The following is a 27,990-nucleotide window of genomic DNA, read 5'->3' on the forward strand; positions in this document are numbered from 1 at the left end:
AGTTCTCCTTCAGGCTGCCATTCCAAAGCAATTCTGTTGCTATTTCTGTGCCTGCCTTTCCACAGCACGCCCTAGAGTCTTTTAACAAGGTAAATATTAGCACTGGGAACTTAATTACCTTCCCTTTGTTTATCTCTTGTAGACACATACCGGTTCCTTCTGAGGCTCAGATGCGATGGGATATTGAGAGTAGCAGGCTTGCTTGCTTTCTCCAAATTAGGCAGATGCACAAATGTTTGCAACACTGGAGCTAGAGGGAATGCTTTTCATGAAATTATCTAGAAAATATGCCTGTGTTGTAACTTGTAATCTCTGAATAAGATTTTCTGTAGTACTGTACTGCGTTAAGTCTAATGAAACAGGACCTGGACCTTGCCTCAAAGGGGATAAAGACCTAAGCAGTCCTTTTATAGACAAAAGATTAGGAAATCAGACACAATAAAATAATTGGAAACAAATAAAAGCACATGCAGCATATTATTATACTTCAAGGGTGTTGTTTTCCCAGAATGGTGTCCAGAAAGAACTGAATATCTATTCAGTTTTCTGGGGAATGTTAGAAGAAGAGATGCTCAGCTGCAGAAGGAAGGAAATTCCAGGTTAGAGAGGCCTGTATGGAAGGAAGCATGTAACAGTGCAGAAGGGCATGGAGATATAAATATAGAATGTCAGTAAAAGTGTATGACTCATACTGCTGTAGTAGCATAGTGCAGAATTTATTTGCAGAAGTACTGAACAAAAACCCTATGGTATACTATGGTGCATTTGCAGATAGTTTTCCATAGCTGGTTAATGTTTTATGCATCTTGCTTTTTTGGAGACATCACCAAATTGTGCTTTGATTTTCTTTTATTTCCTTCTTTTTGTTAGGACTTTGTTTTTAGTTGAAGAGTTAAGTCCTCTATTGAACCTTGAATGCAGCAGTTCTGTTTGCTGGGTAGAGATGAGTTAGATTTGTTTTTAATCATGTAACTAAATTTAGCCAGCAATCTGCATTTTAAGGCATTGCTATTAAAAGACTAAAAGTGAGATATGTATCGTAGTTTGAATTTAAAATAAGCGAGAGGCACAGCTGGTGAGGCAGTCATGACTCTCTAATCATGAGTGGAGGGAAACAAGGAGGGAATTTTCTCACCTTGCAGGATGAATACAAAGTCTGTTAGGTGCTTTAAAATCTACCTTTGCCCCCAGCTGCCTTCCCCAGCTTTGTTTCATAGTTGCATGGATTTCATGATGTTCCCCTCCCATTTTCTTTTTTCAGCCAAGATCATATATCTGTTTGATATCAGCAGTATGAACACAACTTCACATGCATTTAAATGGTAACATTTTAGTTTCTCCTGTGGTTTATCCAGAGCTTTGTGCGGTACTTCATGTTTCCAGTCTCTCCTCTAAAAGGAAAAGGGTTTTTATCCCATCTAAAACCTGAACCAGAGACAGGGCTTCCAAGGCAACTGGAAAGTCCTGGAATTTGCCATATTGAGAGTTATTGTTCAGTCTTTCAAAGCAGTGAAGCATGCTGCTTAAGTATGTGAATAATCCCATTAACTGAGCATTGCCTATCTTGAGACGTGACTTGGTCTAACAATGGAAAGGAGGAGTATGCCTGGTTTTTAACGAATGAAAGTCAAAGCTGTTTAGATGTTTAAAGATGTCCAAAGTGCTGGTAAATATGGATCTGTTGGTAAAGTGCATGACAAACTTAGCATGTCATGGAAATTGCAAGCTATGTCTAGTCTGTCATATGGAATATTAAATTGATTTAATACAGCACTGCCTTTAGCAATATTTGTTGTAGCCAAGCTCCCATTTCCCAAGGCTATTTTTCAGCCCGATCAATTCCTTGGCTTAGTTTACCTTCCCAGTCACAATTAATTCAAGCACAGTGAATGCAGGTGGCCTAGTGGGGAGAAAACTCTTTGGGTCCAAAGTTTCTTGGTGTAAACTATTGCCTAAGGAACTCTCGCTCTGTGCTCTGAACATTTTAGTCTGTTTTAAAGACTGTCATGGTCTTGGTGCCTTCTCTTGGTGAGTTTCACACATCCTCAAAGCTTCACCTGCTTAGCTGAGTATTTTCCATTATATTGTGTTCATACAAGTCCTTGGGTGTTCAATATTTTGATATCTCCAGAAGGCTCTGAAAGAAGACTGGATGATTTTCTCCTTTTTCTCTTTTTTTTTTTTCCTTAGCAGTAGGAATGGGTCACAGTGAGAACCCAGTTGTTTGCTGAATCACAGATGAGCCTCTGCTTGTAGTGGTGTGAAATCCCTTGTTGATTTGTCTTGCCCACATGCCTCTGATTAAATTTGATCACCAGGTTTGGGAACATCTGATGTAGCTTGGAATGGCAGGAATCTCTGGCCCACTTGATGAGTATAGGAGTTCTCACTGGCAAATCCATAGCTGTTACAGGAGCACTGGTGATGCCCTTATGGTTCTCTTCCTGTGGCACTTGTGGCCTTTTGTTGCAGGTTTAGATCTCTTCACAGAGTGCTTGGAAACCCCTGTGAACTGCAGCTTGTTGTGTGGATGCTCTGTGGGCTGTTCTGAACCTGTGTATTGCAGTCTGTGACTGCAGAAGGCTGAAAGTGGCAATGGAAATATCTCTAGTTTTCTGTTGCTGTCATCCCTGAAATGCTTTTGCTGCTTTGTTTGAGCTTTCCTGATGATGCATGACCTCAATACTGTGCAAAGATTTGTGTTTTAGTCATACATTCTTAACAGCTGTTATGAATGAATATGGAAAAAAGTTCAGGAGTGCGCCCTATTACATGTAGCTGCAGAAGTTTGTAAGGAGGTCATGGAGAGGAGATGTGTGAAGGGATGTGGACATCTCTGATACACTGAACTCTTGTATAAGAGAATCATTTAAACCTTTCTCAGGACAGATAACTCTGCTTTGCACGGAGACCACGCACAGGTACAGGTGTTAGGCTGCAGGTGTGGGGGTGCCTGCTTTCCAGCTGCTGAATTAACGCAGTCTTCAGCCAAGAAGGAATTAAGGGTGGATGGATGAATGTTTTTCTGTTAGGCTGCCCTGCACAAGGGCTGTTTCTTGGTAGATGAGGGAGTTTCTCAGAATGGTTGAAGGACATTGGTGATTTTCTGAAGGACAGCAGAGATCTGTAGATGTGGGAGAAGTGTTGCTCTGTGTAGGGCAGGGAGGAGGCAAGAGGCAGCCTCTAAATGTCAATTTTTAATGCCTGCTCCTGCGAATTTTCATGTGAAAGGAGGCATTAGGAATTTTATATAGAACTTCATATTTCAAGTCTGAGATTAAGCATTCAGTACAAATATCCAGAGTTCATTTGAAAAGTAATCATTAATGCAGCCATGAACTGAGATAGCCTAGATGAACTCTTTTCATCTAGCATTTATGAAGGATAGTTCAAAGCTTGCCTGGGTACTAAATAGAGACTTCAAGGAGATAACACTAGTGCATGATATTACCTTAAAACAGGAAAATTGATATAAAGATAAATTTGAGTCTAGTGAAAATAAGTAAATTTTAATGTGCCTATTTGTCTGTTCTGTTTTACTGAGAAACAATCAACCTGTTTTTAAAACAAACGTACTTATTTTTTTTATTGCTAATTCTTTCCACTTATATGGCTGAGCAGATTGATTAAAAAAAGTGCTAAAAGGGAAAAATGACATGCTCTACAGCCTCTGTAGCAGCATAAAACAGCACAGGAAAAGCTACACTGTCAGGCAGGAAACAACTAGAAGTGCTTTATGCAGTGTTGCTGGATTTGCAGTACTCTGAAGGCTGTGAACTTGTAATCTTGAGGACATTCTCAACTGTGCTTTGTTATACATGAGGGCAGAAGGATGATGTGAAGAAAATGCAGAGGAACCTTCAGACAGTGGTTTGTATTCAAGTCCTTGAATATGTATGTACCTTCATCTGTATTCTGTGAGGGACGTGAGCATGTGTTTTGGGTGATTTGCTGCTGTGTGTACACTGATGCAGACTGCTGTGTCTACAGTTCAAAGAGCACGAGCAAACCAGATCTGCATGATCATGTAGAATCTCAAACAATGTAGCATACTGTTGTTTGTGTTGTTTACTTAAGGAGCTGTTAGAAAGTTTTTCTTAAAAATCATCTCCCCTTTGTCTTTTTTTTTTTTCAGCTTTCTGACCTCCTGTACTGTGTGGTTCATTCAGGCTGTAAACTGGAATAACACAGGGTGCATGGATTTATATTTCTTACTCATTAATTTCAAATGGTGTTGAACCCTCTGGACTTTATTTTGATGTAGCATTTGCCTGGTGAAAAAATGAACAGTTGGTACACAGTCATCTGGGACAATGTGGATGTTCACAGTAGAGGAGTTGAAGTGCCTTTTGGAATTGGAGCCTCCATGCTCAGAACATGGCAAGATCCAGGTCTTAGGAAGCATTGTTAGTATCTCAGAAGGACTGGAAGAGCTTTTCAATACTATACACTTCTTTCTTTTATGCAAGTTGTAGAGATAACTCCTGCCTTTTGTGTGCCCTCTTCCTGCATAGAGTCTGGTATGAAATATCACATTGTCTGATGTCTCAGCCACTTCCATGGCTGATGTACTCTGTCCAGTAGACTCATCACTGTGTATGTTTTCTTGACTTCTAATTAAAATCTGTCCTAGTCTAATATTAGACCAACACTCCTTGTTATATCACCCTTCATTCTTAAGTAATTCATCCTGCAACCTCCTTACTCTGTATGACTAATGTCTTTTTCTCAAATATTCTTAGAACATTTTAAAATACCATCTATTTTATAAGCAGCACAGTAGCAATATCTCTCATTACAATTGCTCAATGCTTTCTGTCATAGCTCAGTGCTTTCTTTTCCTGAGGATTTTGACGAGACTTTAACCTTTGGCGGAATTTTCCATGCATTGGTGTTTGCCTCAGCCTGAAATTTCCACTTGAGACTGGGGTTTTTTTGTTTGTTTGCTGAAAGTATAATCAGTATTTCATAGAAAAGGCACATCTAAATCAGCTTCTGTTAGTTTCTCTCACAGAAAAGACAGATTTATGTACTTTGGGGTTTTTTGGTTTTTTTAAAGGACCCCTAGGCAGATGTTTTTTGGCTGAAAAATAGAAATGATTGACTATTAGCAGGAGTCTGAGCATGGAATGGGGAATGCTCAGCAAACAGGAACAAGTCTGGAGAAGGAATGTCTCTCAATAAGTACTGAGAACTGCATTGATGAGCAGTGAGAAGGAACTGGTTGCTTAACTAATCTTAACTAAACTAATTCTTAAATTCTTCCTAAAAGGAAAAATTAATTTATCTGGCTATAATATTTTTAAATTATTGTTCTCCATGCTTGAGTACTAATAACCACCTGAAACTAGTTTCCCTTATTGTGGCAAAAAAGGAAAAGTTAATTGCAGTGGTCTTTGTTTGTAATTGGAAACACTTTACATTCACATTTTACAGAAACAGTTTTCATTCTCCTAAGGGTTCTGTTTGGTTTTGCATGGTAAGTGTTTCTTTGCTGGCTTGTCAAGTGAAAGAAAATAGAATCTGTGGAAGGTGTTTTGTTGAAGCTAAGCATTGTTGCTGTTTTAATCTTCCATATATGCTTGCAGTTCTCAGTTCCACTGGAGTAGTACCCTGATGGGAAGGTGCAAAGGGTTCATTTTTTTTACGTGAGTGGCTGGTGTTTCTTTTTCATGTCTGAGTCCAGACAGAGCATCAGATTTGTTTGAGGAAGGAGTTTTTTTCCCCCAAAAGGTAGAGTTGAGAGAAACCGTTGTTGCCTCTTTGTAAGGATGGTGCTGCAGACTGCGTGTGAGGATCTGGGTCTGTATTATCAATTCAAAGCTTTCCTTTTCAGAGGCCTTGCAGCTTGCTGATGTTTTTGCCTGTGGCACTTGATACTTCTGGCTTCTGAGAGCTGAAATGCTTTAATTCAGCTGTAGTCCTTGGGATCAATACAGCAATGTCTGGGTAGGGCTTGAGAGCCTGTGGTATATTAATGATCTAACTAGATGTTACAGAAATTCTTTCTGGCTTTAGATTTCATAAAACTCAGTTTCAGTTCCTGTAGTTAATATAAAATAGAGCAGCCTGCCTATCCTTTCCCAGTCCACTAATAGGGTTCTGTAGAAGTGCAGTAACCTGGTCTGATGTAAAAGCCTGAAGCTTAGTCTATATTTAAATTTGCTATGTTCATTTTTGCAGCTGCAGATGTTTTTAGCAGAGATCTATATAAATTGCAAAGTAAATATGCTAACTTCAGAACAAGCATGTTTTTTAAACCTCAAACTGTCTTCCTAATCTAAGATACACTTGTAGTTCTCTTAATGAAATTTATTTTTATCCTTTAACCTAACAAAATGTAGCTACTATGTTAAAAGACCTCACTTGTATTGAATGTAGTATATGACCATTTCCAGCTTTTCCCTGAACTGCTAGGAAGCTGCAAAGGAGGAAAAGCTTTGTGCCCTTGAGAGAGAATGACAACTAATTTTATCACTTAATTATTTTAGGGGAAGCATTTTCAGGGAACTGAGAGAATGCATCTGAAAAACTTGCAGTGATTGGAGTGAAAGATACCACTGCCAGCAGATTTCCAAGGAAAATGCATGTACTTCTCCTATAAATGAACTGAGGTTTCCAGTTTATTTACAAAATGCATTATCACCTTAAACTCCACAAACCAGCCGTGCCCACCTGTGTCCCTTTCAAGACAGTTTAGCAGCACCCTAAGGAAAAGGGAGGTGTTCAGATTGCCAAGGGTTTGTGTTCTGGCATCTGTTTAGAAAAGCCCCAGGCATCACCTTTGGGTCGTGTGACCATACCCCCTGTGCCCGACCCCTCAGTGGGGTGTGCATGACTGACAGTGAGAGGTGTGTGTTCAAGCTGACTCTCTGGACTGGATGGTATTTTCCCCCGATCCCCATCTTCTGGCCTACGAACTTGACTTGAGTTCAGCTCCAGAGAGCAGTTTGAGGCTTGGCTGAAGCATGTACATAACTCAAGGTCATTGCAGGTTTCTTTCTGGGCTGGAATGTGGGTTGATGCTTCTAGTTAAAACCAAGTTGAGGGCTTTAACTTATGCTGTGTGTATATAACTTTTTTAATTGGAAGCCCAGAAGGGGCAGCTTTTCATGGCTTACCTTCAGGGATCTAGTCACTTCATTAAGAAAATAAAGCTGTTACTTTGTATGTTTGTTTGGGTTTTTTTTTTAATTCAAGGAAAGCAAAGGTAAGAAGCATTGCTTTATGGATGTTGTCCATACTGGAGAGTGGTGTTTTGGGCGTCAGTCCTGCAGCAGTGAACTTGGTAAAATAACCCTTGGAGAGAAGGATGAGCCATATCATGCTGATTTCATTTAAAGTTACCTTTCCTTGGCCAAAGTGTGATCCCTGTGAAAACAAACCTGTGCATTTCCAATGCTTAGTGGCAGTTGTGCTGGTGTTCCTGCCTAACCAGCTGTCTCCTGAGGGCTATTGCTCTGCTAACAATAGTAGTGACAGAAGATAACTTCTATCAGGAAAACATAAACCCTGTTCAATGCAGGTCATGCAATGAATTGTCTATGGCAAAGAATGGGAATAGGAAATAATTATCTTTTCTATAATCTTTTATGTGTCAGAATAAGTGGTTTTGTGTGTGCTTCTCTTAACCTAAAATACGTCATTTGTATAACCAAAGTGTGTTTATTGTATGCAGAATATCCAGGTTATGCAGCTTTACTGACATGGTTTTATTTACAGCCCAGGCCACCATCTAGATGTTATTCTGCTAGAAAACAAGTTAATGAAGAATGAGTAGCTACATAGAAGTATAACATAATATCTTGAGCTAGTTTTTAATGTTTTTTTTTTTTTTTCCTTCTGTTCCCAGAAATAAGTTTTCACCAAGCTTTTGAAGCTGTAGATAAGATGCATTAAAAAGTTCTGGTATTGAATTGGCACCCACATGTTTCAGGAACTTGGTGAATAAGTAATGTTGAAATGTGTTTTGTGTTTAGAAGCTGGCAAGGTGTTCACCTGGGGCAGAGCGGACTACAGACAGCTTGGAAGGCACGCGGTGGTTCCCGGTGGGCAGCAGAGCACGGCCTCTGAGCACTGCTTGGAGCTGTTGTGTAACATCCCTGTTTCGGTTCCTTGCCTAAATGGAGCATTTCAGGTAAAGAAGAAAATTACCATTTCCACCCCCCACCCCCCCCCCCCTTTTTTTTTTTTGTGCATTAAAATAATCAGAACAGTGTCCTGATAGAACCCTTCCAAATGCTGCAGCACAAGCCCTTGCTTGCTCTTCCTGTAAGCTCAGAAATTAATAAGATTCAATTATTTCTTTTAAAAGGCTTTTGCATTCAGGAACTGATTTTTTCCTTGGTGGAATCAGCTTTACCATTAGCAAAAGATTCTAAGTTCTCTCAAGTATCAATGTGTGCAGGTGTAAGTTGTGCCTGCAGTGCAGCCGAACAGAGGAGGTGGGACTTTGCCCGGGTGCGGCACTACTTCTGTCTGAAACTCCAGACCAGCACCCCACAAATCACAACTGGTGGTCCCTCTGATCCAGGGGGCAGGCTTGCACAGCCATATAAACAGTTCTGGCTTGTATTGCAGCTGAGGAGAATGGAAATTCCCAGTACTGTGGGGGCAGGAACAAAAAGCTGTGATGTGTTTGAGACATGTAATTGACTCATCCAGAACGTCTGCCCACCATGCTTACTCTTGACCTCTTGTGCTCCTTGAGAAGTCTCCAGTTTGAGTTGTAGGGTGAGTGAAGAAGGGGACATGTTCAGGAAAGCTGAGATGGGAGAACAGGTGGCAGAAGGTGGACTTTGTTAAAGGTGCAGCCTTGTTGGCTTAAAATCAGATTAATGGTCTGTCCAGGTGCCACTCTCAGAGCGTAGTTATCCAGGGCATTAAACTTTAGCAAGGCATAAAGAGAACCTGTGAAACTTCTGACGAGTGGCCTTGTTCTAAAAAAGGTTACAAGCAACTAACCAACCTAAAAGTTCTCCAGCCACATGGCCCAAGTTGCAGAGGGCAAAGGCAGGGACAGGGAGAGTGAAGCACTGCTTACTCCTGGAGAAGATCAGGTTTGAGACCATTTAAGGAACCTGAAGGTGCACAAGTCCATGGGGCCTGATGTGATATATCTGTGGTCCTGAGGGAACTGACAGAGCAATTCGCTAGGCCACCATCCATCATACGTGAGAAGCTGTGGCAGTTCAGTGAAGTTCCCACTGGAAAAAGGGAAACATAACCCTGATTTTAAAAAAGTGAAATAAGGAAGACCGGGGGAACTACAGATTGGTAAGTCTCACCTCTGTGCCTGGCAAGATCATGGAACAGATCCTCCTGGGAACTATGCTAAGGCACATGGAAAATAAGGAGGTGATTGGTGACAGCCAACATGGCTTCAGCACGGCAAATTCGGTCACCAGCCTGACAAATCTGGTGGCTTTCTGTGATGGGCTTAAAGCATTGGTAGATGAGGGAAGAGCAACTGACATCATCTACCTGGACTTGTGCAAAGCATATGACACTTTCCCACATGACATCCTGTCTGTAAACTGGAGAGACATGGATTTGATGTGTGGATGACTCAGTGGATAAAAAACTGGCTGGATCTTTGCAATCATGGGGTTGAGGTCAATGGCTCAATGTCCACCTGGAGACCAGTGAGGAGTGGTGTTCCTCAGCACTGTTTGTCAGTGGCATGGACAGTGGGATTGAGGGCAACCTCAGCAAGTTTGCCAATGACATCAAGCTGTGTGTGCTGTGTGGACAAGGGATGTGCTGTGCTGTGCTGGAGGGAAGGGATGCCATCCTGAGGGACCCTGGCTGGGGCTCCAGAGCCTATGATGCTGCACTAATGTTTAGTCACTTTTAACTCCTCTGAGTCTCAGACAGCTTTCTTACCCGTTTTGGCATGGGTGTCCCTAGTTCTTGTCTCGTTATGTATAGACAGCTCCGTTTCTGAATCTGCTTCTCACTGTTTTTCATCTGTGCTGTGTGCAGTGCCTCAAGTACATTGTTCTGTCATTTCTCGAACAATACATAGCTAAGGCAGCTGCAGCTTTTGCACAGGGAAACTTATCCTTGGCAGGACAAGTGATCCATGAAAGTGAAGGAATGTATTCAGATACATTCCTTGAAAAGAAAGAGAAACAACAATCTCATCTTTATTCTGCTGCCCTCAGCACTGTTCCTCCTTATAGACCTGTGAGAGACCTGATTTGAGTGATTAGCAATGGCAGTGTTCTGTAGCAGACATCATTCTTTGCAGAGATAACAGCACAAAGATGATTTAGGAGGATCATCTGCATCCTAGGAGGAGCTGTGTTGATGAGAAAAGAAAAACAGATAATAAGGACCTAAATTGTTTAACTTCAAGATTATGAAATAATGCCAAAGCTAGAATTTATACTTGAAAATGCATTAAATTGCAGTATGTAGGCTATGTAGAGTGAGCTGCTCTTTGTTAATGCACAAGTTATCCCTTTTTCCATTTGTTGTCATATGGAGATGGGATTTGATTTGAGAGATGAAGTGAAAGGAATATAGAGTTCTTTTCCATGTTTACCTTGAATTAACAATTCCAGTTTTTGTGTTTGATGCAGAGAGACAGTTTAACAGTTGAGGATTACGATTCATGATTTTTATTCATGGTCTATTTTTATAAATCACTTTTAATGATTCAACTGAATTTCTGGCAAAGCTGTGGTCTGCTGATTGCCTCTGCACTTCAGTTAATATTGTTAAAGCCAAAGTGGAGAAACTAATCTAAGGATTAGAGGACAGTATAAAAGACACATGAGTTTACCTCAAGGACAGCGCAGTAGATTTAACCTCCTGTGTTGCTCCTTGTCTCCATGCCCATGGCTTGCCTACTTTCTCCACCAAAGACCAGGGGCTCTCCTTTCTTTGAACTGACACTGTTATAATGTCTGTGTCTGCCACTTCAAAACCTGATTTTTGAAGTGTTGTGAGTGACCTATTCCACTGTGAGTTTGACTTCAACTGAAAACATTCCCCCTGAGAAATAAGAGCACTTTTTTCCTGTAAACTGAAGCAAAGGAGGAACAAAAGCCTGAGTTTTGGATAATTATCCACTAATCTGAGTGTCTGCCTGGTAGGTTTAAAAGCATTGGAGGTTCCTGGTGTTGAATGTGTCTAAAGTTCTTGCATTTTGCCACTGCAGGGCTATTTGCTGTTTTCTTCTCAGTGCTTCAGTGCATAACCACCATGGAATAGGCTAAGGCACTGGGAAGTTGTTGTGTGAGGCATTTTTCAGGCAGTGCTGTTGTGTTGTGGGGCGTCCTTGATGGGACCTCTTCAGAACATCTGACTCATCTGCTGCGCATTCATCCACCGCTCTTCAGATGAAAGGACAATTAAATACAAATGGCCCGAAATATGATGAGTCTCTGTATTTAGCAAATGCTACAAAGATCCTGTTTAATGTTTCCTCCTTGTCAAAATGCTTTTCCAGTCTGTTTGATATTTTTGGCTTTAATAGCTATCGTTCTGCTGTTTGTGGTATGTTCAGCATGTCATTCACGTTGCAGCAAACATTTGCTGCAGCAATAAACAAGTGAGAAGTGTCTGTGCAGTGCTGAATGTTTCTTGCTAAGCTGGATGGAAGGAAGGGCTGCAGTTATTTTGGATATGCATGGCTTCACATGGAGCTATGTTTTCATCATGTCCTTTTCTACTCAAAGCAAGCTGTGCTAGATCACAGTTTTCTGAGGAGGGATCTCTGAAATTTCAGTTAGGAAATTAAAAAATAACCATCACTCAAATTGAATCTTGATGATGGATATAGGGACCAGTTGTGTCAGGGAATGAAAATAACTGATAGACTCGTGACAACATGTGCCTACTGTGTTTATCCTGATCCTGCTGTGGTCCATGGTTCCAATGTGCATGTTCATCCTGTGCAATACAGATTGCTTTGGAGCCACTGTATGGTTCCTTTTTTTCAGGGAATGACATGAATACCCACGTTCTTATGGCTCTTGCAGTCAAAGGTTATTGCTGTTCTTTTCAGTGCAGTTGCAGTAAGATGTCATTTTTGTTTAAGTGTTTGAAAGATCGCTTTGGTTTTAGCATATTCTTGTTTTCCTTCCTTTTCCCCATTCATGTTGCGAATTGTTAAGCAGCTGCCTACAAGACCAATCTAAGTTATCTGTATGAGGACAATTAATTGCTTATATAACTGATAGATTAATGTATAGACATTATTACCTTAACATATAGTCACAATAATATTGAAAATTGAACCTTTTGGTTTTAAGAAAAATGACAACTGTTTTTGACTTATCATGGAAATTTGTTAGAGGCCTCTTTGTAAGTAAACCTATAGCTGAGACTTTTAAGGGGTATTGAAAGAAATAACCTGGTATTATTATATATCATCTCTATGCTCTGTGTGCGGATTTTGAATATTTACTTGTTTGACTGGCTACTGTTAAAAGTTTTATTTTGAATGCTCAGAATGAGAGGTTTGTATTTTCGTGGGAGAGAAACAAGTTGAACTTTCCTAAACCAGATTTTACTGCTCAGAGTTTGAGAATATGTGTATAGTAACTGATCCAATAAGCTGCTTAAAAAACCCACTTTGTGTGTTAGGGAAGGAGGTAAATGCAAAAAAAAGTTGAAGTGATGTGTAGTTTCTCACTTGCTAAGCAAGTAATACTTTGGTGTGTGTTGTGAGTTTTTCAGTGGTTTTTTCCTCTTATGAACTGGTGTCTTTTATGAGTCGGTCTTGATCCATTTCTTTTGAGAAATGGCATTGTTGAATTTTCCTTGATTGATTTTGTTATGTTGTTTTAGAGATGCAGTTATGAAAATTTTAATATAGAGATGGTCCCTTTAATATTATTGCATCAAGTTCTTGGCTTATCAATTAATTTCAAGTGACAATAAAGGAAAATAAAGGCCACAAAGAAGTGGGTTCTGAGTACAGCTCACTGTGTGAGTGACAAATTGCAATTAAGGATGAAAATAAGAGACCAAATTGTTGAAATTATTATTAGAGGAGGGAAAAACCCAAACAGGATGTAACAGAAGATTGAAAATGCAGTCTGCATACAAAATGCAGCAAGTCTGTATTGGGTTAGGTGTGTTTGCGTGCTCTGCTTGCCCTGTGTAGGAGAGTAACACTAATCTTGGCAGCACTGCGAGAACATTGAGAGTTTACAGTCATGTCACAGGCAATGAGGAAACAGGATTTATTTCTTAGGTTAGTCAGTTCTTTCTGCCATTCCCCTAAGCAGGAAATTGAGAGCAGTACCAAACTGCTGGAACCCAATTGCCACTTTTTGCCTAGGTAGCCATCCCACTTATTCTATGCTTTTCTTATCCCATTAAGAAATGACCGTGGTTTGTAAAGAGTATCTTATGGCCTGGGTAGAGAGACATTTAACATTCACAGTGAAGTCATTTCTGCAAGTTAAGAATAGCAGTGTGTTTTGAGCAGAGCCTAGCTCACCAGCTCTGGGTCTGTAATTTTTGGAAAGCAAAGAGGAGGTGATACTGGTTCCCAGTGCTGTGCTTCCTGCCACCCCTACCAATTTCCCTGCAGCTGGCATTGCAGAGAAGGAGATGGGAAACCAAAGTCACACCAAGGGAATGGCAAAGGAGAACTCCCGCGCTGCCTTTGCGTGCCAGGGAGCACATGCTGTGTGGGTACAAACTAGAGGCTTTCCAAGTATCACTTTTGCAGATAAGGATTGGTTTAAAATGACCAGAATTGATCTGCTGGGGTTGTACTGCAGCACTGAGGTGGCAGCCAGAGCCAGGCTGCTCTGCAATCTGTATGGGAGACCAGGAAAGGTCGATTTCCTAACAGATGGAGTGGTGTAGGAGAGGACTGACATGGGATGAAGTCAGGAGGTGGAGACCCACCCAGCATGTGATGACTGAGGTGTTACAAATGTGACTGTGGGCAAGCCTTAATCTTCATAGTTCATAAATTAATTTTCAGTTTGGTGGTGCGTTGCAGTTAGAATTCCAAATGAGTACCTCACTTGGAGATCCCTGAAAGTTACGGGAAATGGAAAGAGACTAAAAGTACTTGCAGCAGTAGCCATGGCTTGTGCAGACAGGCATCAGCTGTCAGTAGTGAGGCCCTAACAATGACACCAGATTGGCAGCTCTATTTAATGAGCTTATTAGTAGCAAAACGACTAATCTAAGTTGCCTTGTTGTAACTCTCTGATCTCTTTATGCTCATATGTATTCCTTAAATTAAAAATACTGGCTGGGTCCCATCCTTCTGCATGGGTTTTTCTAGTAACTGCACCATGACTGCAGCTCTGAGCTTAGAGACAACTTGTGATCCAGCTCATTGCACCTCTGAAGGATTTCTTTGCACCAACAAATGCCATAAATGCTCAGTAATGCCCTTCAGATGCATGGTGTAGTTAATGCTTGCTAATCAACTGTGGGCAGTGCTGCAAAATTACTGAAAAAATGTACTTGGTTTTAAGACAAAGTCTCTGTGAGAAGGTGACAGTATTCCAGTTCTGCCACAGTGAGGTGATTTTGGTTGCCTTGTTCATCCATGAGAAGCCTGAGGAGAAAGGTTTCAGTGTAAAATGCACCCAACCCTAGTTTAAGGTGAATCAAATCTAACCTAGGGTAGATGGACATGTTCCAAGTGCAAGTGAAAACATGGTTTGAAGCTAGCGTTTGGTGGAAAAGGCCCTAAAGCATGCAGTTTTTCATTCTCAATTTATCATTAGGACTGTTACAGAGAAGGGATTAACAAATCAGTGCAGGCTAAAACGAGAGGAAATCAATAAGAGACTGTAGTGAACTGGAACAAAGCTATCAATTCGCAGTGTTCTCTGCAAAGAAACCTCATCCATACCTCCTTTTATGGATGGGAAAATAATGCCAAAATGATGATGATTTGAGGTTAGAGTAATTGTTTTTTACCTGGCTGACCCCAGAACTTTAGGTCAAGGAACTTCTGGTGTAAATGCTGCTTATCTTTCCTGTTTCAGTTGTGTGGATGAATTTTATTGGCAGGTTCTATAAGAAAGGAATCTTAGGGAAAAATAGTCAAGGAGAAATACATCATTTAAGTTACCCTCACAGGAATTTGGTCGAACAGTCTTTGTAATGGTTTATTTTTTTGTATTAATGGAAGTGACTTCATTAGTTGTTCATTGTTTTTCTGTCTCCCTAAGAAGAATGTTACTGCTGAAAAGTTACTCTTTAATAGGTAGTCTGCATTCTGTTGGTAGAGAATATATTGCATTACTGGGTAGGTTACTGCAGGTGAACGAGATGGGAGAGAGCTTAGTGGTGCCACCCCTACCTGTTCATTGTGTTGTAGCATTGGTCCTTTCAAACCCATTTGTCACTGTGGGGCCACAAACTCACCGAGGCAGTGCCAGCACACAGGCTGCTTCTCCCTGCTTTTAATTTAGGGGTTTTGGATTTGGTTTGAGCCTGGGTTGTGCTTGTACTTTTCCGCCGGTGATGGCGTTTGTTTGTATTTGTCTGATGTTCCCAGCTTTCACTTACCAACGAGTCACTCAAACTCTGGTCCCTCCCAGTCTTTCTGGCCTTTGTGCTCAGGTAATAAGTTATTGTAAAGCTCCTGTTTAATGAAAGATTCAGCAAGGAGAGACTTGTGTTTCTGCTGTGGTGCTGAAGGTGTTGCTGTGCCGTGGCCCACAGCAGCTTTCCAAGGCTGCTGTACTGGGTAGCCCACTCAGTGACAGGGACCTGTTTGTCCTCCCACCTGGTGGCTCATCTCCTTTGCCTCTTGGCTGCCTTGCTCTAATTTAAACTGAAGTTGTCAAAGGCAGAAGCTACTTCTGGACTCTGTTTTTTAGATGGTCTAATACAGTCTGTGCCTTTGCCCCAGCATTCAACCAATAGAACTTTTTTGTGGAAGGAGGAGGGGGAAGGGGAAGAAAAAGTAAATGTGATTCATCTAGTCCTATGAGGGCAAAAATGCTAAACTGTCTCCTGTCTTAAAACCTGCCTAAGGGTTTTTTCTTGGTCTCCTGGCAGTTGATTGCTGAGGTCTCCATAAATTCAGAGGATTTTGCATGTAATCAGATGCCAGCAAAGATTGAAAAAAACTATGCCTTGCAGTTTTTTTGTTGTAGAAAAAGTAAATAAAAACCTTAACAATAATTTGTTTTAAAATTTCATTCTCAGAGAGAAAAAAATTGATGGTTTCTTAGAAGTATGATTTTGAACATGCTTCCTTGTGCATTTTGCCACTTTAGCCCCCATTTTCACAGTTCCTCTTTCCTCTCCCAGGTTTAAAACTAAGGTAGACAATCCCTTCCTTGGTAACAAATGCATCAGGATGCAGTAAGGAGTATTTAGGATGTGTTTGTTTTTACAGAACATTGTTTGGCATAATGTTGTTCTCTTAAGTGTTAAATTAACAAGTATTAAATAGCCAGATTTCTTACTGGTGATTGCCTCAGTGGAAATCCCTTTTGTCCAGCTATTTTTATTATTTTGAAGTTGTCAAGGTTTTCCTGCAGCCTCCACTGTTAGTTGATTTCAAAAGTGCGAACCCATTTAAATCCTTGGAAATCTGAGACCATGGTTCATTTCTACAGGAAGAAAAAAAAAATTAAATAATGAAAAGCTAGGCTCTGCTGGACCTCACAAGAGAATACTGAGGGGAAGGGATGAAAGCCATGTAACAATGTCTAACAGATCAGACAATGATATTACAGTGTCTAACATTTGATTAAGAGTTACAACAAGACTGGTGTCTATAACTAGGCAATTCCTTTATTGCTTTTGTATATGCCAAGATGTTGTACTTTGTGTTGTTTTGTGTTCTGATGCAAACATAGGATATGATTTTTGCTTCTTGGAACTTATTCCCTGCTCATATCTCCTCTGTTTGGCCTCCTATTTTGATTTCTCATGGTTTTGTGGTGTGGTTTTTTTCTTTTTAATGTGTGGATGAAGGAAAATCCTTTTCTTCGGTACTTTTGGGAAAGAGTTTATGACTTCAACACACAAAAGTAAATTCCAGAAATAGAAAACAGTGAATTTGATTCTTTTTTTTCCCTTTGACTACTTGATCTGCTACTGCTCCTTGTTTAGGATTTAACCACTACAAAGAACAGATAAAGGCATCCTGATTTTTAAAAATATGTATTACTCACTGTGGTAATGCAGTTAAAAGGAAAAAGGAGTACCCAGTTTTAGGGTAAACAGCTCTGTATCTATAACATTTAGATGATAATTGGTTTATGATTATTAAAAAAAAATCCAACTTTGTGACTTTTGGGAGCACAGTTACAAGATTTTTTCCAAAATTTTGCCAGAAAATAAGGACAGGAAGTGAGATAAAAAGCACTACAAGGTTTTTTTTTTATTGTGAGTATTTCAAATTCTTGGTTTAAATGTATTTCTTCCTTACCATGAAAACCGTGTAGGGTGATGGCTTTTCTCCAATTTGTCACTGAAGTCTTCCTATTTGGCTTTGAAGTCTTCCCTGTGGATTAGATCATCTAGGCTGCCGTGATACCATGCAAGCAGAAGTTTTTCTCCTGGCTGTAGACAAGCCTGCTGAGATCAAGCAGTGTTGGTGGCATGATGGGAGCCTGCAAGTCCTGCCATTAGCCTTCTCTTGGGGGCAATATACTACTTGGGGCTCAGCTGTTGTAGCTGTGGTGGTGAGTTCAGCACATCAGCAATGCCCTGTAGTTGCTTTCAGAACACTTTGAAAACTCAGTGAGTGAGAAACACAAGTGAAATGAATGTGTTTGCTGGAGAACAGAGGTGCTATCTTGATTCTTCGTCTGTGGTTGTCGTATATTAAAGCTGTGCAAATTCGTCTCTGCAGAAGTCTGGTCCAGGATGCAGTTTAGCATTACAGTCATTGCTGGGGAAGGTGCTGGGGGCTGGCTCAAAGGTAGAAGTGGTAGAAATGTTCCTGCACTGAAGCCTGGAAAGCATTGCAGTAACTTCCTACATTGGCTGCTTGCAGCTTGTTCAAAGTTCCCACTGTATCATTGGTTGCTCTTAGGCCACCTGGCTTAATTCAGTATACACGTGTATATACAAGGGGCTCTGCTGTGGATTTGTGAGGCAAATCTCTGCCTCAGCATCTTACATTTAGAGCAGCTGGCAAAAGGCAGTTTTTTCACCTTAACTAGTCTGCCTTGAGTATGTGTATGAAGAACTGATTCAAGTCTGAAGCCTCTATTTGATCCTACCCTTTGTTTCATCTTCTTGAGTGGATTGCTGGGCAAGGAGAGCATTTATTAAAACAGTTCTTATCAGTGCTGGAAATACGGGTATTTGAGAGCCTAAGTTTTATTACCAGTGATCTTATCTTGAGCTAGTAGGTGTCAGCTTGTCTTTTGAAAATTTGAATTTTCCATGTCTGAAAGGATTACTTTGAAAGTGCATGCCAGGTTCTTTAGAACACACAGATTGATTTTTTTCGCTTCACAGTGACTCTAAGGTTTTCACTGGGAATGCAAGTCACAAGTTGTGGTGGGAGGGGGTGTTGTCAGTCTTCAGAAACCAAAAATTCACAATCTTCTTTTTGCTGTTTCATGGCACCTGTTGTGCTTTGATTCCTAATTCTGTTTTAAAAGAATACAAAATATTATTTCATGATTATTCTGTTTTAAAAGAATACAAAATATTATTTCATGATTATTCTACCAAGTAACCTTAAACAAATGAGATAATGGGAATCTGTGCTGACAGTTACTTTTAAAGTTTTACTGCATATTCCTATGACTTCTTCCTCTTTGACACTGCTGATTCTACTCAAATTTTTATCTGGAACCTCTGTCAGATAGAATTGAGGCTAAGAAAAATGTAGAGACTTACAGAAATGTATTTACATGGTCAGTTGTAAAACTCTCTCAGGAATTGTTTTGTTCAGTTTACATGTTACACATAAATCTCCTAAACAAAACATAATGTTGAGATTTGCAGCTTGTGGAAATGAGAAGGTACTTGGAACAGAGTAATAGAAGTCTAGGCTCTCTCTTGGTTCATCTGTTTGCATTAAGTCTTACAGGATTAATTTGCTGTCTCTGGTTTTCCTTGCCACAGCAAGTCTGAAATGCAGACTGCTTGGAGGAGCATGAAAAACAAAATGCTTGTGTTTTTTTACTTAGAAAGATTAAGATAGTATTTATGAATTACAGTGATGGTGTTTAATAATCTTAAGATACAAATGTTTTAATTTGGCTGACAAACTGTTCAGAAATATGAAATAAGATTTGATGTGGTTTTCATGTCTTTAATGTTTGAGAGATAATGTGCCCCATCCCCATCTCTTTAAGAAATGAGGACAGCATAGTGTCCTGTTCTGCTTTTCTGCATGGTACATGGAGGTGTCTTCGATGTCTTGTGGCCAAATGAGTCAGGAGTGCACTGCTGATATTCAGGGTCTTCAAGGATGGCTGGTTTTGTGTGTGAGGCCTCTGTTTTGCAGTCAGATTGGCAGAAAGCCAGTGAGAAAGGAGCATTTATTCACTTATGTTGCATTCATGCTCAGCATGCCATGTCAGAGAGAATTCTAATAAAGTCATTTTATCTGAGGACTTCAAATTTAGTAATGCTAAGTGTGTGAGGATCTACTGATGTACCTATGCTGAAATTAGAGATACCTTCCAGGTTGCTCTTTCAGCCCTTTTTTTGCCTGTATTCTCCCTCTTTTGCTTTACTTACTGACAACTTCTGTTATATAACCTGTGCTACTACTGAGATTTCAGATTATACTGCTGTTTATTATCTTTTTGGCAACAGGTAACATGCCATAACAGGAAACATCTCTTCCATTCAATGAGACTGCATGTGCCTTCTCTTTTGAGTCCTGTGTTGGCAAGAGAAACATTCTCATCTTTTGTAATTATGGGGCTAAGCACTCTATTTTGATAGTTTGGGGAATCTGGACCAAAGTCCAAAATCATGTTAGATAAATATGATTGTGATGCACTAGTATTGTATGCTTATGCATTTATTAAGAGAAATGTTTAATATACCAAATAAAACTTGTATTTGGATTCCATCTAACTCTCATTCAGTGCTGTATGTTGGCTGATACTCAGCGGGAAGAGGAATCAAAACCATTAAAACACTTGGAACGGTGATGCTAAATTAGTTTTATGTTTGAGCTGGCAAAAATGAATCTATGAATTCTAGCTTAGTTCCTCAGTGAGGCCATTTTAATGTCATTCACTTAGTAATTTTTGATTAAATTCATGATAAGGCAGAGATGTAAGAAGTGTTATTTTTGTGTTGTTACATGTAATTTACATACACCTAGAAATAATTGAAGAGGATTACTTCCATTTATAGAACTGGTATTAGAAAAGCTGTGGTTTTTACATTTGTCCAAGTTGCACCTCCCAACACTTCAGGTAATTTGCTTTCACTCATAATTTATTTGACAAAGATCTCTCATGCAGTACCATAATCATTACAAAGGCCTTAGCTGGAGTTCCTAATGAGGTATTTTGCTGCTGTGCTTTTTCCTCTGTTCTTTTCTCTTGCTCTCTTGCCCAAGAGAGTTGTTGTTGTGTAGCCCTACTGAGAGCCATCTGGTGTGCCTGCTGGGCAGCCAGAGCTGCACACCTAGACAAGCCTGTCACACTGTTCACATTTGTCACAGGGCTGGACCTGCACCTGGGAGGGACGGTCTGCAGAGACAGCTTTGTTACCTCTTTTGAAAATGTGTGATTCACCATAAACTTTTGGATATTTCAGTGCATTATTTCTTAGAGAAAAGACTTTCTGCAGTGTCTGTGTGGCTATAAGGAGGTGTCCTTGGCATTTGAAAGCTCTTCAAGGTCTACAGTGAGTTTTGACCTTCAGGGGGATAGCATTCAGGCCTGGCAGTCACTGTCTCAAGCATGCTATATACTATACATTCTCCTGCTTTTGGAAAGAAGACACTTCTATACTGTAGAAGCCTGAAGGTATGGCTTCTTATTCATCCGTTCTTTCTGCTAAGGGCAGTACCTTGAGGTGAGATGTAGTAACACTTTTATTTCCCCTGGATCAGTGTCAAACTTTTCAGCTGAGTTTTAGAGCTGACCTGCCTGATCATTAAACAGTCTTCTTCATGCTCTGGATATGTAGCAGCACATTTCCTCTGTCCTCCCCTGGCAGATTCTGCCACCAGAGTTGCTGAAATGAATAAAATACTTCGTGGTCAAGAGTTACGTTCTCCACCTTCTTCTCAAAGCATAAGCACTGTTACATGTAGAAAAACCCCCAAATGTTTCTCTCCTATCTTTCTGTCTTTGTAAGACATTTCAAACCTGCCATTACTGGATGGAGATGTGTGAAGGCTTGAAGACCAGCACATTGCCAGCTATAACAAGGCAAACTTCGCGATCTTGAGGGAGCAGAAGGAATGCACCAGTGGATTTACACAAGTACAAAGTTATTTTGTCAGCTGAGTGTGCGTAAGCCCAATTGCATCTTCCCATCTAGAAGTTGCAAAGTACTGTTTGTACTGCTGCTCTTGTCTCATTGCCATGCTAAGATCAGAAAGCATTGTGTTCTTGTCTCCTGTTCTGAGTCATGTCCCAGTGGGCAGGGTTCTCAAACAATCTTTGCAGGTGAGCTGGCTCGGAGCAGCAGCACAGTTCAGAGCTTATCTTAGGAAAACAGCTGCAAAAGGAAGAGGGGTAAAACCCACATGGTTAAATAGAGCACTTCAGTGTCTGATGGACAGAGGAGAATAAAAGGCATGAAGTAAAAGCCAGCAAGCGTTCCTATGTGCAGTATTACTCTTCATAGTACATCTGCTGTAGAGAAGCCATTGATACTCTTTTGCAGGCAACACTCCATTCTGTAGTACTCTTGACAGGAGACCTGAAATGCAGCAGGAGGTCCTGGGTCGAGCCCAGTGCTGATACAGAGAGGTGCACTCAAGTCAGTGGCGCTCTGCAGTATCCAGAGGAGTTGCCCACCATGTTGCAAAGCTGTAAGATTGCTCAGTTTCTGGTGGCTGTCATAGAAACTGCTAGTATAAAAGGTGTGTACCTGAGCTTCATTTAAGGTAGTGATGACAGTGATAGTCTGTGAGAAGCTGAGTATGTGTGTTAAGGCAACCTTTCCTCAACCTTTCCTTGAAAGGCTTGTGGTAATTGTGATGGGTTTAAAAAAAAATGAATTGAAAGCTTGTTTTCAAAAAATCCTGAAAACATGAAATTGCGGGTTCTAATGCTGAAGTGAAATAGCAAGATTGCAGCCTCATGTTGCCTGTTTAAAAAAATCTCATGTCTTTAATTTAGCTTCACAGTACTGTTGTATCTTCAACTGAGTTTCTAAAATGTTTTTGGATAACAATATTCTAGCTGTCATTTGACAAACATTCAGTTTTATATTCAGCTATACAGAGAATGCTTAATTAGGCCTTTTTATTTGAGCAGTAAGGTAAATCTGGAGATGATTAAGTGTAACAGATTTTTATTTCCATACAAATGTTTTAAAGAAATCAAACATTTATTTATGAGCAAGAATAAGCATACTGAGTTTGTCTCTTATGGGGGGACAAGTGAATAAAGTGGCTAATAACACTGTCAGGGAAATGGTGAGAGAAGTTAATGTTTGTTGTCAAGTCTCTTTTTTTTCTTTAATGTAATTGAAGAGCACTAAAAAATGAAGACACTTCTAAAATGTGCTGCTGTGTTGCTGTGTGTGTCTCATGGCAGTTCTTGTGGCATGGTATAGGCTGCTCAGGCTGACTTGAAATTTTTTTATATTGGATTTGAGAAATCTTCTGGAATTGGGCCAGAGGGTTATGAGTTCCAGTAAATGACTAAAAGTGAAATTGTGTCTAAATGACTCTTTCACTGATATCTAAGCCATTGGAATATGTGTTATCACAGTGGCTGAAAAATCACTTAATTATTTCAGAGAGTTTTATTTTAGTTAATGTAACCCTCCTCTTTTTTCTAATACTGATTTGGTTTATGATCTATTGGATTCAGTAAGTATTTGAAGGTTGGATTTTCCATGCCCTATGTCATGTTAATGTGTTTTTAATGCTTGGAAAGCATAATTTATTCTTGTGAAGGTTTGCAGAGTAATAGCACATAGATCCTTAGAGAAGAGCAAACTTCAACAGCAATATTATGAACCTAACCCAGTATATTTTAATGCTGCTGTGCATGAGGGCAGCATAGCATTTTCTGTTCTAGCTTTCTATTTGGTTGCCCAAATTTATTGCAGTAATTTGCTACTCAGGAGAGAAATTTCAGTGTTCACCCTCTGTTCTCAGTTTGCTTTATTTTGAAACAGTGACTAAAACCAATCCATTAATCCTTAAATTGCAGGAGACTTATTCAGCCCTAGAGTAGTATTGATGATGCTGAAAACATAAGATGGGTTGTTCTGAGTAGATACTTGCAGAAAAGGGAACTTTCCTTTGAAAAATCGGAGTTCAAAAGTCCCCTCTTGTGAGATGATTGTAGTTTCTTTGAAGATCACATATTTATTTTAAGACCTGAAAGTTTGGGGGGTTGTTTTGAGGAGGTAACTGTCTTGGCACCTTGTTTACTCTTAACTGAAACTGATGGATGAAAATCTCATGATGAAGATCTTACTAGGCTTGTTCGGCAGGGAGAAGAGAAGGTTTCAAGGGTACAGAGTAGCAGCCTGCCAGTACCTACAAGGAGGTTCATTGAGAAGATGAACTTGGAGAAACAAAAGACACAAATAGAAACACGAGGTTTGGACTTAATGTAAGGAGAACCTTTTTCACCATAAGGACAATCAAGGAGAGGAACAGGCTGCCTGGGGAGCTTGTACCATGTGAGCCTTATGGAATGGAAAAGATCTCATGGCTGATTTGCTTGGGAGCAGGAGGTTGGACTGAACCTCTGGAGGTCGCTTTGACCCTGGATAATCCTGTGATCCCGAGGTCTTGGTTTTGTCCTCAAAACTGTTTCCACACATGCTTGAGACTGAGAATTATGAAGCTTCAGTCCAGTGCTGTAATAATAAGCTGTCAGAGGGATGAGTTTTCAGGGTAGTTGTTAAAATGTAATGAGCAAGACTCAAGTTCACTTTGCAGGAGCGACGCTTCTTAGTAGGAGCAAGCAGTGAGAGAGAAGGAAATTGAAGAAATCATGCTGGTTTTTTCTTGTCAGCTATAATACACATTTTGGGTGCGGCAAAATGTATAGAGGCATTATGCAAGCAGTTCAGAGCTCTCAATGTGCCCCTCTGGATAAAATAAGGTGCTTGTATTACTCTGATAGGGTAGAAGCTGGCATCTTCTTTCCGGCACTGACTTGGGAAAAGAAAGACTGTAACTGAAATAGCAGCTTGGAAAAACTGCTTCATGGTTCAGTAGTTCTTTGTTGTTATTTTGTTTTAGCCCAGAAATACTAAAATTAGCTGTCCTTTCCTCTTTGTTCTTATTTCCCTTGTACTCCAAAGTTTGCAAAGTAGAAAATGAGTTGAGAAGCTACTCTGCAGTTTAACTATCCACACGCTGAAAATCAGAGCCCTTGATCTGGAGGCTTAAAAATGATCATTTTGATTTTCAGGGTTTGTTCTGCAGTTTCTCTAGTTGTGTGCCATCTTCTAGCATAAATTGCTCTTTTGTCATATAAAATTAAGTTGAATTGGTTTACGCTGACAGTTTTGCTCTAAATTTATAAGACAAAGACTAATTCTGTGTCCTTCTCGCTGTCCTCTGTTTTCTTTTGAGTAGCAATAGATGCACAGGCTGTGTGACAGGCTATTGAAATTAATTCACTAAAAACAGGCTCTGCTCTTCAGAAAATTAAAAAACCTGATGTCTGCAATGTTGTGTTCTTCTGCAAGGGTAAACAGAAAATGAGACAGAGGAGCTTAGAGGTGACACAGATGTGACTTTGTAATCATTAAAATGTTTCTTGAAAAAGACTGTCCTGATTCATGAGAATCTTTTTTATTTGAGTGTTTCTTCTGAGTTGCAGTATCAGTCATCTGGAATCATGTATGCTGTCTGCAGTTCTTTTTAAGGATCTTTGCTTGTCTGAAGAAGTTGCCTTTATTTTTCTCCTTTCTCACAGCGGTATGTGAACCTTTAAGCACAAAGCTAACTTTTTCACCTCAATTACTCTGGACATGTTAAGTCAGCTCTATCCACAAATAACTGTGCTAGAAATAAGGCTTTTATTTTTCATTTATTTTCTGCGTATGCCTGGACTTTCTACTTTGGATTCGAATTCAAGGCCTCACAACCAATTTTGTGGAAAAACAGCACATAGCCCAAGGTTTTATTTTTCTTTGAAATCTGCAAGACAGCTACAAGGAACCTTTTCAGTTCTTTGCAAGAGCAGCAAAGCTGTTGTTCTTATACACCATGTTGCTTGTGGGTCTGGTTTTGCCATGGTGAAATCACTGGGGTTTGAAGAGTTGCATATTTGCACATCACCTAAAGCACCAGTCTTTTGCTGCAAGCTGCCTTGGCTTTTCAAGGCTTAATGCATGGTGAATAGCTGATATTTACTTCCTAGTAGCTGCCCTATGCAGAGGAGGATAAGGAATGGAAGAGCACGTGGTAGTTTTTCATGGCAGGTAAAGCACTTTTGTAGGGGTGCTTGGGTACCTTTTGCAAATGTGTTTTGGTTCGAGCATGGATGGGGAGAAGATGGGTCTACCCTGTGTGCAGAGCAAGTGGCAAAGTATTGAGGTGGGTGGCTCACTGCTAGTGAAGATACCAACCCCCTGGTTGTGATTGGGAAACTGCTTTATTGGAGGCTTTCCTGCCTTGTCATAGCAGGGTCAGCCCCACTTCCATGTGTGGACAGTCCAAGTTGTTGATTCCTTCAGTGCTGGTAGCACAGATGGTGGCTGCTGGTGTTGCATGCTCTGAAGTCAGAAAACTGAACAGCACTGAAGTGATACATCCCATACATGTAGCTGGAAAGGTGCCTTGTCAATTTAGTTGAAGGCATTGAAAGGATGCCATGGTGGACTGAGATTGTTTGAGGTGCTTGAAAAAGTTTGAGATGGTTAAAAGGCAAAAGACTGTAAAAAGACTGTTCTGAATGCAGCTTGCCATTGAACCTATAATCCCCTGTGATACCTATTAATTTGAATTTCTGTATAACAGCAGCGTTTGGGGCAAGTGATAAAGTGTGAAATTGCTGTCTTTTCATACATAAAACATAGCACTACAAAGGATGTCTCTTGCAGGTTTGCAAATTTTTCAAAATTCTCTCTAGTCGCGAAGCTCCAGAGGGTTATTGCAGTTAGTGGTATCATTGTGTGTATGTGTAAGAATTGTGGAATGGGCAAAGGAGAAATGCTAAATAAAGTTACACTTTTTTTTTTTTTTACATGTTAAAAGTACATTAGAAATCACACTAGTTACTTAAAAGTGCTAAATACAGTGATTGTTCACATAGAGAGGACAAGTCATAGCAGTTTGCAGAGCGTTGTGGATACCTCTGCAGTATATGTAAAATACCATTGAAATGCATAACATTGATACATTTAGCAGGATTTATAAACTTTTCTGGTACTGACAAAACAGACATTCTTTGCTTTGTTTCAAGGTGAAGTCCAAAAATAAGCACCTCAATTTATGATAAATAGCCTGTGCATTAGATGTTGTCAAGGGCTCTTGAGTTAAACATGCTTGAAATTTTTAGATCAGGCTGGTTTTGAGAGATGATGTGCCAAAATAGAGCTGGAAAATTTTGAAAGTGGTACTGCATTTTTTTCATTCTTTCAGTCACAGAAGGGAACAGACCTGAAGGAAACAAACCTGTATTTTCTTACCCCCCAGCTCTGCTTTGAACCTACTGCTTGATAAGTGTAGGCATTGAAGGAGAAGAAGGAATTGTTTTGTATCCTGTCTCCCTAAATGGTTGCATGTCAGAGTTTATTTTGCTCGTGTTGTAACAGTGGTACTGCAGCTCTGTTGGAGCATTCTGTGGCTGTGAGCCTCTCTGGCAGCTTGCTTTCACGCCTGCAACTTGGCTTGTTTAATTCTACACAAAAATTCTGCTGAAAATGATCTGGACACAAGGGTGTAGGCATTTTTGTTGCTGCTGTTCCAGAAAAAGAGGCACAAGCTGGGAAAAGGAAGAGATTTCCAGTGGGAGATTTATTAAGCTGTAAAAAAACCCCCAGACTTATCCAGGGGTTAGAAATGTGCAGAACTTTTCTGCTGAGTTGCAGGTTAAGTTTTAGTCATGAAGTACTGGATAGCAAACTCTCATGGTTTGATTACCAGTGAGTCTTGCTCTCCTTTGTATATGGCTGACAGGATAATAAAATTAGATAGTGTTTCACCACACTTTCCTCAGTCAGAAGCTGAGAATTGAAGCCGAAATGGATCTCTCAGAATAAGGCATGATCACTTCTTGGTAATTTTACCACCAAAATCAGCTTTCAGAGTTCTGACACCTCTGACTGGGGACGGCTCTGTTGGTGTTGCACGAATGTGCCGTGAGTCTGTTCCTGGAGGGCAGCAAATTTGTTCTGTTGGAAGAAGGTGGGTTTATAGCACTGCAGGTCTGAAATCAGAAGTATGATGTAAGTCTTGGAGTCAGCTTGAAGGCAGAGCATCAAGTTCTTCCTGAAAAGTTTTAAACTCATCCACTGGGTGAGCTGAAAAGCCATATTTGAAGAGGCAGCTTTCGCTTTGAAAAACTAACATGGATATCAAGTAGCTTTGTGGTTTGTGGTTGCATGACTTGTCAAGTGGTACTGGTTATGCAAGTAATATTTGAGTGCTCTGCTGTCCCTAGAAGAGGAAAGATTGGGGTTTAAGGTATGTTTCAGGTTTCCTGTCTCACTGCCAGTTCTCTTCACTTCCTAAAAGAGAGGATGACTCGGCAGCCTACAAAAGCCCCTTATTTAAGGGCTTGGATTTTTGAGCTATGGTCTTCTGAAGATACTATTGCCTGTCCTCTGAAGTTTGAAAGTAGTGCTCAGATCAGTAGCTAAACTGTCTGGGTGGTGTCTTCAGCTGTGCTGTAGTCCCCTTGGAATTGCTTGAGAGCTGGAGCGGTTTAGAGCAGCCCAATAGCCCAGGGTCTG

At 40.2% G+C, this 27,990-nt stretch overlaps 1 protein-coding gene across 7 annotated transcripts in view; it reads left to right on the plus strand.

Annotated features, from left to right (window-relative positions):
* SERGEF (secretion regulating guanine nucleotide exchange factor) overlaps positions 1-27,990 on the plus strand; it is a 143,371-nt gene that overhangs the window by 22,480 nt on the left and 92,901 nt on the right. For all 7 annotated transcript variants that reach the window (XR_751049.2, XR_751053.3, XR_751043.2 and 4 more), the window contains exon 9: positions 7,980-8,137. Coding sequence is in view for 3 of the 7 variants with exons in the window: in XM_010392351.4 (XP_010390653.1) it covers positions 7,980-8,137 (158 nt within the window). In the remaining 4 variants the exon portion in view is untranslated. The remainder of the gene's footprint in view (positions 1-7,979; positions 8,138-27,990) is intronic.

Source organism: Corvus cornix, chromosome 5 (genome assembly GCF_000738735.6).
Source record: "Corvus cornix cornix isolate S_Up_H32 chromosome 5, ASM73873v5, whole genome shotgun sequence".
Classification (NCBI taxonomy): Eukaryota; Metazoa; Chordata; class Aves; order Passeriformes; family Corvidae; genus Corvus; species Corvus cornix.